The sequence below is a fragment of the Schistocerca serialis genome, chromosome 7 (genome assembly GCF_023864345.2).
Source record: "Schistocerca serialis cubense isolate TAMUIC-IGC-003099 chromosome 7, iqSchSeri2.2, whole genome shotgun sequence".
NCBI classification, from domain to species: Eukaryota; Metazoa; Arthropoda; class Insecta; order Orthoptera; family Acrididae; genus Schistocerca; species Schistocerca serialis.
Genome location: NC_064644.1, coordinates 492,692,136 through 492,712,137, shown reverse-complemented (window position 1 = coordinate 492,712,137; position 20,002 = coordinate 492,692,136). Strand labels below are relative to the sequence as shown.

General features: G+C 45.5%; 1 protein-coding gene across 1 annotated transcript in view; it reads right to left on the bottom strand.

The window, feature by feature from the left end:
* LOC126413174 (cholinesterase 1-like) overlaps positions 1-20,002 on the bottom strand; it is a 187,428-nt gene that overhangs the window by 27,931 nt on the left and 139,495 nt on the right. The window contains exons 8-9 of the mRNA XM_050083069.1: positions 9,499-9,634; positions 2,644-2,776 (exon numbers count right to left, since the gene is read on the bottom strand). Of these exons, the coding sequence (XP_049939026.1) occupies positions 2,644-2,776; positions 9,499-9,634 (269 nt within the window). The remainder of the gene's footprint in view (positions 1-2,643; positions 2,777-9,498; positions 9,635-20,002) is intronic.

Sequence of the window (20,002 nt, the reverse complement as noted above, 5' to 3'; positions counted from 1 at the left end):
AATTGACAAGTGAGGGAGAGAAGGGGAGGAGCCATATCTCCTGCAAACACGTTACACAAAGAATACGCAAAGTGAATTTCATAAATGAACAATATATTACTATGTACTCTGCAGTGTAAATGACACTGATTTGAATGTTGTGTTGAGAGATCCTTCCTCTCTAGCAGCTCGGCACAGACTGAGTCTTTTTCCTGCTAATTTCCTGATGGGGGAGGGGAGGGCGGTGGGGAGGGGGAAGTGAGGAAAGGGAAAGAAGTGCTGAGGGGATTTCCCTGGAAGGAGAAAAGTTGCTCAGAACTGTAGTAGAAAGAGGTGACAAAAAGAGTACCTTTCCCAGAGGGAGGGTAGGAGAAGGGGGAGTGGCGAGGGATTTCTTAGAAGGATGGAGTATCCCCAGGGGGTCATAAATCATTCCCAGGGGGACATAAACCACTTAGCAGAAGAATAGGTTAAGTGGAGGAGGAGGGGTGGTTTAACTGGTAAATTTAATTAATCAGCATATCAGTTTAATATCAAAACGTCAAAATCCCTACAGAAATTCCTGAGTTTACCTCACACATACAGACGAATGCAAGGAGATGACTTGAATTTACGTATACAGGGAAATGTTTGTGTATTTTACTGTACTCCCAATCGATTTTATCAACTATCTCAAGTCATCAAGTGGGTGTATCACTTCTCAACTTAGTGCAGCTTTCTTTCCGCTAGTTCAGTATAACATACTTGAGTGTTCTTGTAACGCACTTTTAGGTCTACTTGGAAACTTTCTCTCCAAAGTTCTTCTAAACGTTTATGAAACTTTCTGCTCTAGAGACAAACAGTACACAGTGTTTCCAGAACAGTGGATATGGTCAATATATGTTCCATTAGCACATAATCATTCTTCGTTTACGCCGTTTGGATCTCTGAAAACTTCTTTTAGACTTACTGCGAATGGGTTTTGTGTTGTGGAATCTGTTTGCCTGACTTATCTTTAAATTCGGGAGTTTGGATTCTAGTTGACAGAGCAGTATTCTCCGATATACTAATATAGGTTGAATCAACGTCTTGTTCCATAAGGTTTCAGTGATAGTGAGTCAAAATCTTTCTCAGTATCTCTGAAGCCGGAGTAGAATGGAAATTCATTGCTCTTTCCTATAACATCCCTATTCCAATGAAAGTTTGTTCCTTTGCTTGATTAAAATCCAACAATTTTTTTACACAATTCGTAATGATTATATTGACTACCTCGAAAATTCACAGAGGAGGTAGATATGCTTTTCGCTTTTATGTGTAATCTATTTCGTTTCTAGTAAGCTAGGATAATTAAAAGTTGTCCCTTTTTTTGAGAACTGTCTTTTTCGCAGACATTGTATAAGATATTTTAGAATTTTTTGTGGTATAATTTTTCTTTAATCACTAATGCTGAACCCCACCGACTCCCAGAGCATTTTCTTCCTCCGTACTTCTAGTGGCTTCGTACACCACATCTTGTATTATTTTGGAAAACTCATTATATCCAATAATAAATATCTGTGATTCTATTTAATTTGTGAACTATAAGCACATTTAAAGAAAGAATGGAATGAACAAAGTTTTTTTTTCATGTTCTCACTGCTCTCAGTGGCTTCTCTCATAAGGTCTTCATTGTACCTTTTCACATCCTCGCGGAAATTTTTCGGAATAATTTTGTTTAGATATGTATATTCTACGTTTCTACTGTCATGTACTCGAAAGTCTCGTCGTGTGTTTAATAGTTACTGAATTCGTTTTGAGGTTTACTTTTCCCTTGACTTCTTTATATCTGCATCTTTTGCTGTTTGTCTACATGATTACCGTTTTAGTCCCTCTTCATTTTCTGAGATTTTGAAGATGTTACTTCGTTTGACCTGGAATAATTCTATACTTATAAATAAATTTTCATCATTTGCTTTTGTGACTTGCTGCTTGATTGGTATTTCTTCCTAGTTACGCGCCTCTTTTCATTCTGAATCTTACTAGCATAGGATCGCTTGAAATTCTGAAGCAATTTAGCATCGTCACCTCATGTACAATCACTTTATTGTTTGATAATGCTATTGAGTTTCATTTTTATTTGTATTTGGTCCATGCGAAGTCCATTTTCTATTTGTTTTGTTCTGAAAGAATGTTCTGTGGACAAACACATTCTTCATCGGCAAGTCCTACTAACGTAGTATCATTACCGAAGATTTGCAATGATGAATAATTTTATAGTTTTTGCCTCTGTTTCACATTAAAATCCGTAATTATCATTTATCAGTCTCCGTAATTCTTCTTTTATGTATGTGATATGATGTGTGTGTGTGTGTGTGTGTGTGTGTGTGTGTGTGTGTGTGTGTGTGTGTGTGTGTGTGTGCAATCTTTAGCAGGTAACAATATTTCCGCTAATAGATGTATCGTCATTGTAAATTGGTTGAAACATATGTAAGGTACAGAACACAAAGATCAGTGATTCAGTGTAGTACTAACTGACTTGCAGAACTTACCTGAGACGGAGGCAAAGAAATATATAGAGAAAGTAAAAAAAAAAAAGAAAAGAAATAAGGCAAAGAAGGATAAATGTTAATCTGCATGGGGCAGTTTGATTTGTTTTCCACGTAAGCGCAGAAGCGTATTGCAATATAAAGAGCATCCCTATCTTACCCAGATTTAGCAAAATTTGTCCAAAGATCAATCATCTTTCTTCTCGTGATGTCCTCTTCGGAAGTTTCTGTCAGGTTTTGTTTCATCTTTGGAATGTAGAATAGCAGCTTCAGTTCGTCTGCATGCGTAACACCTGCAATACAACACAATATTATAGCATACGTCGGTTTACACATTGAAGTAATGTCCACGAGTCGTGTGGCACATTTCACGTTGGTGTAAAGACGCTCGATTCACCGTTCTTGGTAATGGGTCCCAGTTCCACAGATTGAGGTAGGGACCTGAGTTCCACAGTTGTCTTTAGCTTAGCTACCGATTTCTCCACTACTTACAACTCCTGTCCTCTCTGGAAAAAAATTACGAGGGCGTTCAATAAGTAATGCAAGACATTTTTGTCATGTTGGTTATACTGAGGATTCCAATATGCCACATTATTATCCATTCTATTGGCTAAAAAACCTTTCGATGCGACAGTCTAACGCCACCTGACTGGGACAGCCTGCTTGCCCGCGTGGTAACACTCTATTGGTCGAAGTCGGAGCCAATGTCTTGCTGAATCAATAACTTCCCAATCATCCACGTACTGCTTCCCGCGGAGTGCATCCTCCGTTGGACCAAACAGGTGGAAGTCGGAAGGTGCGAGACCCGGGCTGTAGGGTGGACGAGGAAGAACAGTCCGATGAAGTTTTATGAGCTCCTATCGGTCCGCAGGCTTGTGCGACGCCTTACGTGTTGTCATGGAGAAGGAGAAGTTCTTTCGCATTGACATGTTCTAGCCGTTTCTTCAATCTCCTGAGGGTAGCACAATACACTACTGGCCATTAAAATTGCTACACCACGAAGATGACGTGCTACAAACGCGAAGTTTAACCGACAGGAAGAAGATGCTGTGCTATGCAAATGATTAGCTTTTCAGAGCATTCACACACGTTTTGAGCCGGTGGTGACACCTACAACGTTCTGACATGATTAACGTTTCCAACCGATTTCTCATACACAAACAGCAGTTGACCGACGTTGCCTGGTGAAACGTTGTTGTGACGCCTCGTGTAAGGAGGAGAAATGCGTATCATCACGTTTCCGACTTTGATAAAGGTCGGATTGTAGCCTATCGCGAATGCGGTTTATCGTATCGCAACATTGCTGCTCGCGTCGGTCGAGATCCAATGACTGTTAGCAGAATATGGAATCGATGGGTTCAGAAGAGTAATACTAGACAGGCATCTTATCCGCATGTCTGTAGTTCGGCCACCGTTGACCAGACGTTTTCAGTTGGTGAGAGATCTGGAGAATGTGCTGGCCAGGGTAGTAGTCGAACATTTTCTGTATCCAGAACGGCCCGTACAGGACCTGAAACATGCGGTCGTGCATTATCCTGCTGAAATGTAGGGTTTCGCAGGGATCGAATGAACGGTAGAGCCACGGGTCGTAACACATCTGAAATGTAACGTCCACTGTTCAAAGTGCCGTCAATGCGAAAAAGAGCTGACCGAGACGTGTAACCAATCCCCATAGCATCACGCCGGGTGATACGCCAGTGTGGCGATGACGAATACACGCTTCCAATGTGCGTTCACTGCGATGTCGCCAAACACGGATGTGACTATCATGATGCTGTAAACAGAACCTGGATTCATCCGAAAAAATGACGTTCCGCCATTCGTGCACCCATGTTCGTCGTCGTCGAGTACACCATCGCAGGCGCTCCTGTCTGTGATGCAGCGTCAAGGGTAACCGCAGCCATGCTCTCTGAGCTGATAGTCCATGCTGCTGCAAACGTCGTCGAACTGTTCGTGCATATGGTTATTGTCATGCAAACGTCTCCATGTGTTGACTCAGGGATCGAGACGTGGTTGCACAATCCGTTACAGCCATGCGTATGAGATGCCTGTCATCTCGACTGCTAGTGATACTAGGCCGTTGGGATCCAGCACGGCGTTCCGTATTACCCTCCTGAACCCACCGATTCCATATTCTGTTAACAGTCAGCGGATGTCGACCAACGCGAGCAACAATGTCGCGATATGATAAACCGCAATCGCGATAGGCTACAATCCGACCTTTATCAAAGTCGGAAACGTGATGGTACGCATTTCTCCTCCTTACACGAGGCATCACAACAACGTTTCACCAGGCAACGCCGGTCAACTGTTGTTTGTGTATGAGAAATCGGTTGGAAACTTTCTTCATGTCAGCACATTGTAGGTGTCGCCAACCTTGTGTGAATGCTCTGAAAAGCTAATCATTTGCATATCACAGCATCTTCTTCCTGTCGGTTAAATTTCGCGTCTGTAGCACATCATCTTCGTGGTGTAGCGATTGTAATGGCCAGTAGTGTATTAAGACTGAAGAATGATTAAGTTGGTTTGGGGTTGGGTTGTTTGGGGAAGAGACCAAACAGCGAGGTCATCGGTCTCATTGGATTAGGGAAGGGTGGGGAAGGAAGTCAGCCGTGCCCTTTCATGGGTACCATGCCGGAATTTACCTGAAGCGATTTAGGGAAATCACCGAAAACCTAAATCAGGATGGCCGGACGCGGGATTGAACTGTCTTTCTCCCGAATGCGAGTCCAGTGTACTAACCACTGCGTCACCTCGCCCGGTATTAAAAATCCTATCGGTAGCAAGTGCAAGCGTGAAGAGTAGTCAAGGGTAAGTGTGATTAGTTGTTTGTGAAGTATTAATAACAGTAACTCATAGTAATTTCTCAGTAAAAATATTGTTACGAGACTCGTAACAATGTTTTTACTGAAAATGTAACAATAGTTTCCTATACCTAACTCGTACTACATACGGATAAATTGCCAGGTGACGTCATCATTGGAAACTCGCCCTTATGTTATACGTCGTAACATACATATTGATTTGTCACTTTCACAGTAGGTATTATTTGTTTATTATGGTAAAAGTAAAGGTAGCATAAGATATCATAACGCACCCCCTCTTTGAATTTTTTCTGTATCCGCCAGTGCGTTCAGCTAGGCATCCACTCTTAAAGAATGCGTATAGAATCATATTCCTGTAACGGAGTGGTGAGAAATGGGATGTGACGGCATGCAATCGCATGCGAAACAGTTTTTCGAGGAGCTTATCGTGAAACTGGCTATCCTTTAAAGCGTAGCTGCAGATGGTGCAATGATATGATACATACGCATGGAAAAAGAAACAAACATCCAGTGGTTCAATTTGTCCAGTGATTCCAGGTGGTATGACTGACAATTTCTAAGGGATTATGGTTTTTTATACATAGACCAGAAATCAGGAAAAAGCAAGTTATTCTGGCCAGCTAGTGGCCAAAAGCAGTGCTCATACCATAGTTGCAGTTCCATTACGTCCATTTCCCCTTTTGCTTGCTGTGCTTGCTGCATCTGGAAGATCACGCACTCGAGAAAGATTCTTAGAGGGTAGAGCACCTCCAACTTCTCGTAGGACAATAAATAAACTTCCAGTCAATTTACCAAGCAGATTAACAGTCGGCATACCGGTATATGAACGCGTTAAGGCATTGATTTTAGCTGATCTTGAAACGAATTTCTTGGTACCTCAGATTTCCAGGGTTCCTTTCATACGCATTTCCTGTTCAAATCCCGATTGGTCGGAGCTGAAAACAAATCCCTCACTGAACGCTGGGATAAGTTTGTTTACATCATCTACAATTTTTCGGTCCGATTTCCCAGTTTGCAGTGCATCGTCAAGTTGATACTTCGTTTGAAATTTCGTTATCTTACGTCTTCCAATTCTGTAGCACTGTTTGAAGTTATGCAACCATCCTCTGCTTCCCTGGAAATCGCTGTAATCCATCGCGCGCAGTTTTATATGCATAACGTTTTCTTAATTTCATCTACTTCGTGACCGACAAGCATAATGTTAATTTCTCGCTGTTCTCATTTCTACTTCTTTTCATTACTTTAGACTTTCTTCGATTTGCTGTCAGTCCATAGTCTGTACTCATTAGACCGTTCATTCTATTCAATAGATACTATAATTCTTCTACAGACATATTCGAAATCTGTTCGTAATTGTTTTCTTACCATACTACGGCTGATCTTCCCGGTATGTAATTACGTTTAGTACGCGCCCTTTGGGCAACGATTGTCCTATACTACGTTTCACTAGAGACTGGGTTTGTGGCTCCTTGTCCGACAATGATGATGAGCTACGTGGCTCGACACCTATTTTAATATCACTTCCACTTGTTAAACACATATCGTTATCATTGTATTCCCATGTACATTATCCACACAGTCAAACATATGAGACACCACACATTCCACTGACTCATCTTGCAGAAACGCTAATATTTCATCTGGCACTTCTTTCTCACTCTGTTTAATTCCTTGGGTTCCTTTACGATGAAATGTCAACTTTGACAACTGTTACTGTGGATGTAATGCAATGCTTGCGTTGTTTATCGTTGCCATTGTTCTACTGTCTATTAATACCAGTAGCACTGTAGCACTGTTGTGAGTTACTCGTCGGCTAAGCAGTTTAACTACGCTCCGTAGTTTCATGCTGTGCTCACTAGTAGATAACTCTAGTCCCGTCCCCTGTTCTTAGTTTTTTTTTTTTTTTTTTTTTGACTCATTGGCCTTGTGACTGGTTTGATGCGGCCCACCACGAATACCTCTCCTGTGCTAACCTCTTCATCTCAGAGTAGACTTGCAACCTACGTCCTCAATTGTTTGCTGGACTTATTCCAATTCCTATGTTTCTCCATACTTTTTAACCTCTACAGCACCCTCTACCACCATTGAAGTTATCCCCTGATGTCTTAACAGATGTTCTATCACCCTGTCCTTTCTTCTTGTCAGAGTTTTTCGTATATTCCAGTTCTCTCCGGTTTTGCGCAGAACCTCCTCATTCCTTATGTCATCAGTGCACCTAATTTTCAACGTTCGTCTGTAGCACCACATCTCAAATGTCTCGATTCTCCTCTGTTCCGACTTTCCCACAGTCCATGTTTCACTATAATACAATCCTGTGCTCCAAACGGACATTCCCAGAAATTTCTTCTTCAGGCTAAGGCCTATGTTTGATACTACTAGACTTCTCTTGCCCAGGAATTCCATTTTTGCCAGTGCTTTTGATGTTCTCCTTGCTCCGTCCATCATGGTTTATTTTGCTGCCTAGGTAGCAGAATTCATTAATTACATCTACTTTGTCGCCGTCAGTACTAATATTAAGTTTCTCGCTATTCTATAACTATCCATTGCTTTCGTCTTTCTTCGATTCACTGTCAATCCATAATCTGTACACATTAGACTGTTCATTCCATTCAGCATATCATCTAATTCTTCTTCACTTTCACTGAGGACAACAATACCATCAGCCAATCTTAATAATCTTTCATCTTGAATTTCAATTCCGGTCTTGAACCTTTCTTTTATTCCCATATTTGCTTTTTCGATGTATAGCTTGAACAGTAGGATGATATTTTTCCGAAAGTCAGACAGTATATCGCCAGACTCATACATTCTACACACCAACGTGAATAGTCGTTTTCTTGCCATTTTCCCCAATGATTTTAGGAATTATGATGGAATGTTATCTATCCCATTTGCCCTATACTGGTTTCACTTTCTATTCTGTATCTTGTTTCTTCTTCTATCACGTCATCAGACACGTCGTCCCCCTCATAGATGCCTTCAAAGTACTCTTTCCACCTAACCGCTCTCTCGTCCGCGTTTAACAAATGGCTCTGAGCACTATGGGACTTAACATCTACGGTCATCAATCCCCTAGAATTTAGAACTACTTAAACCTAACTAACTTAAGGACAGCACCCAACACCCAGTCATCACGGGGCAGAGAAAATCCCTGACCCCGCCGGGAATCGAATGGATGAGTTGGAATACCGTATCGTCATAAAATTCTTGGTTTTGGACGATGTTCCGCAATCAGAAATTCTCCAAAAGAAGGCGAATGTTTGGAAGGAGGCTGCTCCTTTATTTTCAGCAAGCTAATGAACGAGGGACATTTTTCGGAAGTGATTTTACTTCTCTCGAATATCGTCCATAACACAGACATCAAAATACTGCAATCACAGATCACAGCGTAGAGGAAGTTTACAACAGGGCATCGGACAATCGGCGATTGAATGTGTATGAAACAGCTGACGCTTTACGCATATCACAAGGAAGAATACCAGAATTATACATGAAAAAGCGTTGTAAGACGTGGGTACCAAATACGCAAATATTCCACATCCAGGTCAAAAGTAATCCAATTAATGTCCAGCGTGTGTTTTTCGATGTCCTTAGTACGTTGAGTTACGACTTCACGGCACAAACGAAAGAGCAGTGAACGGAGTGGAAAATCTTGAAGTAGGTTTCGTATGGTGCAAAGATTACAGCTACTGATTTTTTTTTATTTTTTATTTTTTTGCAATGGAAACCAAACTGAATATTTTTGTATGGAATTTCAAGCAAATTTTTTGGACGAAGAGGGCGAGAAGCTACCGCATTTCGCAAGGAGAGAAACTTTCATTGCTACGGCAAAACTATTCACAAAATTTATGAATGGGAGGAATGGATCATTTTAATTTACGAATTGTTGCATCATTCTTTGCATTAAGCAGATTTTGGGCAGTGCCTGTAAAGAACGAGCCTATTCAGGCTTCACGGTAGCCGCGGGTGGGTATGAGTCAGACCGTCAAAATATCTACTCATTGGACTGACACGGACATAGCACAGAGATGTACAAAGTGACTACAAGTGAAACGTTGATGCATTTTTGACAATTTCACTGCTAGTCTGAGAAATGTTCATCTTGCCGTTTTATTCATTTTAATTATGAGATACAAAGTAGCGTATAGTGTCCCTTATCATTATACAGTATACTCTGTACTAAATCTTACCTTCGTATTGTGGAAATGCGCTGTTTTCGCCTTTGTATGAGAATTTATATTCGTAAACAGGAACGTCAGCAGATTCATTGACCAGTAAACGTACAGTCATGTCGACAGGTTCGTTGTAGTAGAGGTCGCTGATTAGCTGCGAAAATAAAATTACACTTGTAATGAAATAATAAAGGGAATGCGAAATAAAAAGTGTACATCAGGGAATGTAAAAGTAATGCCTTATAATAGAGAAGCGAAACGATAACGCCTGAACGCTGGTGAATGCCTAGCACTGAAATACAAACGTGGGAAAGCGAGAAAGTGTTAGAGGGAATAATTGTGAAGAAAATCTTAGGTTCAATAAGAATCAAAAAAGCCTAGAAGCCTGGAAATTGTGAAGCACCGATGAAATATATCAAAATATTAAAAAAAATTGATAGAAATAATGAAGAAAAGAAGATCGATATTTGTTGGAGATTTATACAGATTGAATGACAACAGGTGATAAGACAGTTTTTCAAGTAGCACACGGAAAAGTAATTAACGTTTGATTCGAGAAAGTAGAAAAGATCCAGAAATACGCAGCGTAAAACCAGAAGCAGCAGCAGAATGAAACATTTTCAGATGCGAAACATTCCATTTAGAAGGATTCCAAGGAAGAGGCAGAAAGAGGACAGGTATGAAGTTGTCTAAAAAAAGGCAGAGAGATTGAGTGAAAATGTGGAAGAGAATTCTAGAAAAAAAAGAGGAAATGAGAAGAAAGTAGTGGTCACGTGGTCCTTAGCTGTCAAGAACGGAAAGAAAAATATTTAACTGGTGTAACTAAGCAGTAAATTTGAATGAGAGTGGTTTTACGGTTCAGTACGTTACTAGGATCGGCGGTGGGTTCCACTATTTTACAAGAGCTAACAGCTTGCTGCTGAAATCTAAGTAAAGGACACCCTCGAATCTTTAAAGAATCGAACTCTCATGTATATAATGTCAAATCTAGCAAAACAGGTGTCGTACAATTATACAGGGTGGGGCAAATAAAAGTGGCCCAGAAGAGTGGACACGAATGGACGTGAATGTAGGCATATAACCACACCCCGTGACCTGCACACCACGTGTACTCCCACCACGTGATCCACACCGGTTCAGAGCGTAGTGCGGGCTGTGTCAGCATAAGTGGAGCATTGAAAAGGGTACGATGGCACTCACAGTGGAGCAGCAGGAGTTCGTTGTGGAAAATTACGTGACAACAAAGTGGTGGAAACGGTGACGTCAGTTGTTTGCTGAGAAGTTTAATGGTGTCAAAGGGCCAGTCAAGTGTGCCATGCAACGTTTAGCCCGAAAATGGCGTCAGACAGGATCTCTTTCGAACAAGTCAAACAACATTCTGACATCTGCCCACACACCAAAACATTTGGCTGCAATTCGCAAGAAAATGATTCAGAGTCCTACCAAATCAACCAAACGCCTGCCGCAAGAAATCGGCATATCACTTCGATCGTGACGACGAATACTCCACTTGGACCTGTAGATGCGTCCCTACCGAGTGTCTGTTGTTTATGTATTAAAACCATCAGATGCTCCTCAGCGCCTCCCATTTTGTGAGTGACTGTTCACTGAGATAACAATGAATGGTTTGGATATGGATCTGTTTTTAATGTCTGATAAAGTATGATAACACCTGAATGGGCATGTAAACTCAAATAATCACAGGTTCTGGGCAGCGGCGACTCGGCGTAACTTCCATGAAACACCACTGCATGAGCAGGAGCTTGGGGTGTGGTGGGCAGTGTGTGCACGCCGCAATATTGGTCCCATCTTTTTTCATCAGGCACTGACTTCGGCGCTTTACATTGGCAAAATTTTGAAATCTGCGACAGCGTTAACGGAACAGGAAAAGACATACATTTACTTTCAACAAAGGGAGCATCTGCCCACGTAGCTGGTCGAACCTTGGAGCACATTTACACAACCTTTACCCCTGACCGAATTGTTAACGGAGGTCAGTCTGGTAGCGGCCCTAGCTGGTCACCCAGGTCGCCTGATTTATTAGTGTGCGATTGCTTTTCATGGGGAACTCTCAAGTCTAACGCGTATCGCAGCAACTCGCATAGTCATCAAGAACTGCACCGGAACGTTTCGGATGAGACTGCAGCAATTTCAGCAGTCCAGCTTTGATCCGGCTTCAGCAAATTGCTGACCACGGCCCAGAAGTGCCAAGAGATGAACACTGGTCTCTTTCAACGTCTGCTGTCACTATAGCAGACGTTGAAAGCAGGGATGAAATACACTCCTGGAAATTGAAATAAGAACACCGTGAATTCATTGTCCCAGGAAGGGGAAACTTTATTGACACATTCCTGGGGTCAGATACATCACATGATCACACTGACAGAACCACAGGCACATAGACACAGGCAACAGAGCATGCACATTGTCGGCACTAGTACAGTGTATATCCACCTTTCGCAGCAATGCAGGCTGCTATTCTCCCATGGAGACGATCGTAGAGATGCTGGATGTAGTCCTGTGGAACGGCTTGCCATGCCATTTCCACCTGGCGCCTCAGTTGGACCAGCGTTCGTGCTGGACGTGCAGACCGCGTGAGACGACGCTTCATCCAGTCCCAAACATGCTCAATGGGGGACAGATCCGGGGATCTTGCTGGCCAGGGTAGTTGACTTACACCTTCTAGAGCACGTTGGGTGGCACGGGATACATGCGGACGTGCATTGTCCTGTTGGAACAGCAAGTTCCCTTGCCGCTCTAGGAATGGTAGACAGATGGGTTCGATGACGGTTTGGATGTACCGTGCACTATTCAGTGTCCCCTCGACGATCACCAATGGTGTACGGCCAGTGTAGGAGATCGCTTCCCACACCATGATGCCGGATGTTGGCCCTGTGTGCCTCGGTCGTATGCAGTCCTGATTGTGGCGCTCACCTGCACGGCGCCAAACACGCATACGACCATCATTGGCACCAAGGCAGAAGCGACTCTCATCGCTGAAGACGACATGTCTCCATTCGTCCCTCCATTCACGCCTGTCGCGACACCACTGGAGGCGGGCTGCACGATGTTGGGGCGTGAGCGGAAGACGGCCTAACGGTGTGCGGGACCGTAGCCCAGCTTCATGGAGACGGTTGCGAATGGTCCTCGCCGATACCCCAGGAGCAACAGTGTCCCTAATTTGCTGGGAAGTGGCGGTGCGGTCCCCTACGGCACTGCGTAGGATCCTACGGTCTTGTCGTGCATCCGTGCGTCGCTGCGGTCCGGTCCCAGGTCGACGGGCACGTGCACCTTCCGCCGACCACTGGCGACAACATCGATGTACTGTGGAGACCTCACGCCCCACGTGTTGAGCAATTCGGCGGTACGTCCACCCGGCCTCCCGCATGCCCACTATACGCCCTCGCTCAAAGTCCGTCAACTGCACATACGGTTCACGTCCACGCTGTCGCGGCATGCTACCAGTGTTAAAGTCTGCGATGGAGCTCCGTATGCCACGGCAAACTGGCTGACACTGACGGCGGCGGTGCACAAATGCTGCGCAGCTAGCGCCATTCGACGGCCAACACCGCGGTTCCTGGTGTGTCCGCTGTGCCGTGCGTGTGATCATTGCTTGTACAGCCCTCTCGCAGTGTCCGGAGCAAGTATGGTGGGTCTGACACACCGGTGTCAATGTGTTCTTTTTTCCATTTCCAGGAGTGTATATCAAAATATTTAAAAAAAGTGATAGAAATAATCTAGAAAAGAAGACCGAGGTTAGTGCTGCATTTCGTTTACTCTGCTTTTTTTTAATTTTATTTTTTTTTAGACTGGAACTGTATTCTCTGAGCCACTTCTATTTGCACCGGGCTGTATAATTTTGCATGTAGATTCAGTGGTGTACTTTAATACTGACTGAAAAACCTCATGCGAATGGAGCTACTAGTACAGAAGTAACAAAGTAAAACGTCGTGCCTGACGCTGAAATTTACTGCATGAACGAGAAAATATAGTAAACGATAAACTTGTTTTCAGTATTTTGTGGTGGCGTCATAGAGGAAAAGTTTCATAAAAGCTTGAATTGATGCGTAAAGTTAGTTGGCAGTCGCTAAGAGTTCTCACTCCTTACACTGGCTGAATATAGTCTGGGTGACTTGCGAAACGCGATTTGCACCGCCTCAAGACACATAACACAATTACTGATTTAAATATTTGAACTATTGTGTTAGGCCTTTAAAGGAAGATTATACATGTTATGAGCAGATTTTTACAGGATGTTAAATTTTTAATTTACGTCGCTAATTGTACGAAGTATAGAAAATGAAATTTTTGTTGTTACTGGAAGCCGTTAGGTAGGAAACCTGCAGCTGGAATTGTGCACTGCGTTAGCCGGTCAATAACATTATAAAGATTTTAATAGGAATAGATTAAGCGCTATGTAAAAATCTGTACACTTTGGCCTGCAATTTTAGTGAGTGAGACTGAAGGGACCAAACTTCGATGGCCATCGGTTCAAATGCCTATGAGCACTATGGGACTTAACATCTATGGTCATCAGTCCCCTAGAACTCAGAACTACTTAAATCTAACTAACCTAAGGACATCACACACATCCATGCCCGAGGCAGGATTCGAACCTGCGACCGTAGCGGTCGAGCGGTTCCAGACTGAAGCGCCTAGAACCGCTCGGCCACACCGGCCGGCGATGGTAATCGGTCTGCACTCTTAGTGACCTGATACTCTGGAGAGGGATAGACGAATCTACACAGTGCATTGAGAGTAAAGCTGAATGACAGGGGAATGCCCGTCGCAACAGGAATGACAGACGAATGTGAGGGGCATGGTGTACGGTAATAAGGAATAAAAAGACCTTGAAACCCACGAAACAGATTAAGATAGGTAACTCGTAGGCTGAAGTAATTGATGCCAAGTTCTTCTGAACCATTAGTGAAGAGAGCGATTGAATGTAGAGGAAAAAATGCAAGTGATCTAAACGTTAATCTGTGTGTATGGAGAACTGCGGCACTTCCTGTAATCTGACTCAAATTTAGTGATAAGTGTGTATCGCAGCACTGGACCATCTTCTAGCTCTGGTGGAATGACTCCAGACCCTCAACAGCATCCAGACTCCTGCCCTGGTGGCAGCCGATATTGTCTGGGGCATTACAACAGGCGCCCTACTATGCTGGTGAGGGCGACATGGCGACTCGTGCCTTTGATCGTATAGTTCCTCAACTGTGGGCTGTCATCCCGTTCAGGAATTCGAGCAGACTTCCACACCGCTGGCGTTTTCTGCGAGCAGCCTCATTGCACCTAACTGAGGCACGTACTGCTCAGCAGGCTTCTGGGCGTCAGTGCTCCTGGGCACGGACTTCATGGGTGCACGGGTGGCTTCTTGGCCGACAGCTGGCCACCTCTGCACACCATGAGTAAACCATGGTAGGTGATAAAGGGGTGTGGCCGACGCGCTGCAGCGCTGTGAGTGTAGTAGCATGAATCTTAATGAAATATTTAACTTTCTGATGTTGTTCTCTTGCGCTGCCAACGGCCTGCCCCATGGCCACGACTCACTACCACACCCTGTCCACACAGAAGTGGCTCTTCATCCCGGACAATTTCTTACAGGTCTCCTTCGTCTACTGCAACGATTAGGAAACAGTAGCTGGAGACAATCTTGAGTACGCTGTGCACTATGTGCTGCACAGCCGTAATGCCAATACCACATAACCAATTGGTACATATGCACCACTTCACTGGCACGATCTAAATCAGTGGTGGAGGTTCACATGAAATCTACTTTGCTCCAAAGCGACCAGTGAGTTCTTTTTGGGGGTGGCTAATACTTTGTGCGGTAAGGAGGAGGAGGAGGAGGAGGAGGAGGATATTGGTGTTTAACGTCCCGTCGACAACGTGGTCATTAGAGACGGAGCACAAGCTCGGATTAGGGAAGGATGGGGAAGGAAGTCGGCCGTGCCCTTTCAAAGGAACCATCCCGGCATTTGCCTCGAGTGATCTAGGGAAATCACGGAAAACCTAAATCAGGTGGGCAGGACGCGGGATTGAACCGTCGTCCTCCCGAATGCGAGTCCAGTGTCCTACCACTGCGCCAACTCGCTCGGTGTGTGCGGTAAGCTAACGAGATTTCTGCTGGTAGGGCGGGCAGACAAAACTCCTCCCAGATCCAGCAGACTGGTGCCACGCACACAGGGTATCGACTCCCTCGTCATCTGGCGACAACAACTGAACTGCTGACCAGTATAAATAACCGTAAATTCTGGCAGAGGTATTCATAATCCTGCAGCACCTACCACAATGAGAAGACTGTGCAGGGCACTAGACTCATATGGGTCAGCCAGTAGCCACCACGAGTTTGGGCAAGTCACCACTAAACCATCTTCTAGCACCAAGACCACATCCTTGGTCTTGACGGCTTTCTACTGATCGGCCATCCGCAGGCTTTCAGCACCAGCCACACTCTTGCCCCGGTATCCAAGTCCCAGGTCCAGCAGACTGGTGCTACGCAAGCAGGTTGTTGACTCCCTCGCTATCCGGAATCGGAGCAACCCTGACACAGAATCATACACTGCTGAACACCAGTACACAGTTGATTGTGTACGTATTTCTGCAATAAACGGCCATTTCACAGACAGCTGATGAGGTAATCATGAGGCTACAACGAGCCGCATGGGACAGTGGCCAGAATTAATAACCTAACGGTAGGAGCGTTGAATATACCGGATGATCAAAAAGTCAGTATACATTTGAAAACTGAATAAATCACGGAATAATGCAGATAGAGAGCTACAAATTGACACACATGCTTGGAATGACATGGGGTCTCGTGATGACTGGGAGTTGTGTGATGTCCTTAGGTTAGTTAGGTTTAAGTAGTTCTAAGTTCTAGGGGACTGACGACCATAGATGTTAAGTCCCATAGTGCTCAGAGCCATTTGAACCATTTTTTTTGACATGGGGTTTTAAAAGAACCAAAAAAATACAAACGTTCAAAAAATGCGCGACAGATGGCGCTTCATCTGATCAGAATAGCAATAATTAGCATAACAAAGTAAGACAAAGCAAAGATGATGTTCTTTATAGGAAATGCTCAATATGTCCACCATCATTCCTCAGTAATAGCTGTAGTAGAGGAATAATGTTGTGACCAGCACGGTAAAGCATGTCCAGAGTTATGGTGAGGCATTGGCGTCGAATGTTGTCTTTCAGCATCCCTAGAGATGTCGGTCGATCACGATACACTTGCGACTTCAGGTAACCCCAAAGCCAATAATCGCACGGACTGAGGTCTGGGGACCTGGGAGGCCAAGCATGACGAAAATGGCGGCTGAGCACACGATCATCACCAAACGACGCGCAAGAGATCTTTCACGCGTCTAGCAATATGGGTTTTTTTTCTTTATTTTATTTCAATTACCCATGGGGGCGGGCTGGCAGTAGCATAGGAGCTGCTCTTCAGCCGAAAGACATAGAACAAAACAACAGAAGACATTTAAAAACAGCAAAGGAGAGAATAAGGTGAACATAGATATAAAAAAGGGGGAACAGCATGGAAGGCAATAGACAAAAAACGAGGTGACTGTAAAATGGAGATAAAAAACTGTTTAAAAGGAGCACACACAAAAAGCCACACACTGCGATGGTTAAAAGAACACAAGGCACAGTACGACAGGAGCATAAAGGTAGCGACGGATGGCATAGCACATAATGTAACACTGACGGCGAACCTCAAGGCAGTACACAATTAAAATCACACCTCTTGACGTACATGAGAAACAGCACTAAACACAACACTGATGTGGCACACTGATGATGATCAATACAGAGTATCTGCCAGGCGCAAGGAGATGAGGGAGACCTGAAGAAGGGAGGGAGGGGAAGAGATGGGGGAGGGGAGCAGGGGGCGCGTGGAAGAGGGCCAGGTAGGGAGGGATGTGGGAAGGAGAGAGGCAAGTATGGGGTGCAGGGTCTCAGGGGAGGCGGGGACGGAGGAAAATCCGCTCTGGGAGAAGGAGGAAAGAGGAAAAGGGGGCCCTGGGGAGGGGGGGGGGACAAGGCCAGGTTATAGTTGGAAGGAAGGGTAGATGTCACGACGAAGTTCGTCATCTGGGAGGGGGAGGCGTTGGAAATTGCCCTGATGAAGGAGATGGAGGGTGTGGAGGTGGAGAGAGGGAGGGATACAGCGATAGAGGCGCGGCAATGGGCGGGGGATGGAGAGGAAGGAGGAAAACAGAGGGTGGGGGGGATCAAGCCTGCGAACAATGTAAAGGATGCGGAGATGTTGGAGGAACAGGAGGAGGTGGGGGAAGGGGAGCAATTCATATAGGAGTCGTGTGGGGGAAGGAAGGCGGATATGGAAGGCAAGGCGGAGCGCATGGCGTTCAAGGATTTGGAGGGCCTTGTAAAAGCAGGTGGGGGTGGAGATCCAGGCGACGCTGGCATAACAGAGGATAGGACGGATGAGGGATTTGTAGGTGTGGAGGATGGTAGAAGGATGCAATCCCCATGTCCGACCAGACAGGAGTTTCAGCAGGCGGAGGTGGGAATGGGCTTTCTGCTGGATGGTCAGGAGATGAGGGGTCCAGGTGAGGTGTCGGTGAAGGGTGAGGCCAAGGTATTTCAGTGTGGGGGTGAGTTGGATAGGACGACCATAAAGGGTGAGGTAGAAATCATGGAGGCGAAAGGAGCGAGTGGTGCGGCCTATGATGATTGCCTGGGTTTTGGAGGGGTTGAGACTGAGGAACCACTGGTTACACCAAGTGGTGAACTGGTTAAGGTGGGTTTGGAGGGTACGTTGAGATCGTTGAAGGGTAGGATAGAGAGCCAGGAAGGCGGTGTCATCAGCATATTTATCAGCTGTATACAAGAGATAAAGGAGAGGGGAGAGGACAGAACCCTGGGGGACGCCAATCGTGGGATAAAAGATACGGGAGTTGGTGTTGTGGAGGGTGACATAGGAAGGACGGTGCGAGAGGAAGGAAGCGACCAGATGGACAAAATTGATAGGCAGGGCGTAGGTTTGGAGTTTAAAGAGGAGACCGGGATGCCATACACGGTGATAGGCATTTTGGAGGTCAAGGGAAACAAAAATGGCGCAGCGACGGGAGTTGAGCTGGAGGGACAGAAGGTGAACAAGGTTGAGGAGTTGGTCGTCAGCAGAGAAGGAGGGTCAGAAGCCACACTGGGTAAGGGGGGGGAGGTGGTGTTGAGCAAGGTGCTGATGGATACGGTGGGAGAGGATGGATTCAAGGACCTTACTGAAGATGGAGGTGAGGCAGATGGGATGATAGGAAGAGGCGGCAGAAGGGGGTTTGTTGGGTTTGAGGAATAAGAGGACGCGGGAGGTCTTCCACAGGTTAGGGTAGAAGCCAGTAGAGAGGACAATATTATAGAGATGGGCGAGGACAGTCAGGAAGGAATAGGGGCTTTCGCGAAGGTGACGGTAGGTGACACAGTCGTGACCAGGGGCTGTGTTGCGTTTGGACCGGAGGATAAGTGTAATGTCTTGTGCTGTGATGGGAGTGTTTACGTCGGAGGGGGCAACTGCCCCAAGTACTGGAGACTAGGAGCAAGTGGAGCGACTGAGGTATCGGCACGTTCCATGACTGTGGGGGAAAGAGAATAATCAAAGTGGGGATCATCGGGGATGGAGAAGACCTCGGAAAGGTGGGAAGCGAAGAGGTTGGCCTTACTGAGGTTGTCAGGAAGGGGGCGATCGTTATGGAGAAGGGGGTAGTGGGGAGCGGAAAGGGAACCAGTAAGACGATGGAAGGCGGACCAGTACTTGGAGGAGTTGATAGGGAGTGTGGCGTTGAGTCACCTGCAGGTCTGGCGCCAGTCGCAGCGTTTCGTTGCTGTAATAAGGTTCCGTACATGTCGCTGTATTTGCCGGTGGCGTTGGAGTGTATCCCTGTCGTGAGTGCGCAGGAAGGAGCGATAGAGGCGGCAGGATTCACGGAGGAGGACAGCCCGCGGAGGGAGAGTGGGACGGTGTGGTTGGATGGTTTTAGTAGGAACATGGGCCTCCACGGCGTCAGTAATTACCTTCTGAAGGAAGGACGAAGCGTGGATGATGTCGTCAGGATGGCGATAGGTAAGAGGGTGGCTTTCGACCTGGGTGGAGATGGAATCCCGGTAGGCATCCCAGTTGGCACAGCAATAGTCATGGGCGACTTTGGGAGGGGGTGCAGGGTGCGGAGCCAGAGGGAGGCGGTGAGCAGACGTTATGGTGAGAAGGACAAGGAGGTGATCGCTACCTGTGGGGTCAAGGACGGCGACAGCGATACGTCCAAGGAGGTTGGCGGAGGCAATGACAACATTGGGGGTGGTGTCACTTTCGGGTTGGGTGTGCTGGGGAAGGGGAACAAGGTCACCTTGGATTGTGGAAAGGAACTGATGCTACTGCCGAAGGGCAGCAGGAGTGCGGCTATGGATGTTGAGGTCGGCAGCAATCACATAGGTGGAGAAGGTGTGGTCAATGTGTGAGATGAAGTCATAAGGAAGAGGAGCAGTGGAGCGGACATAGATG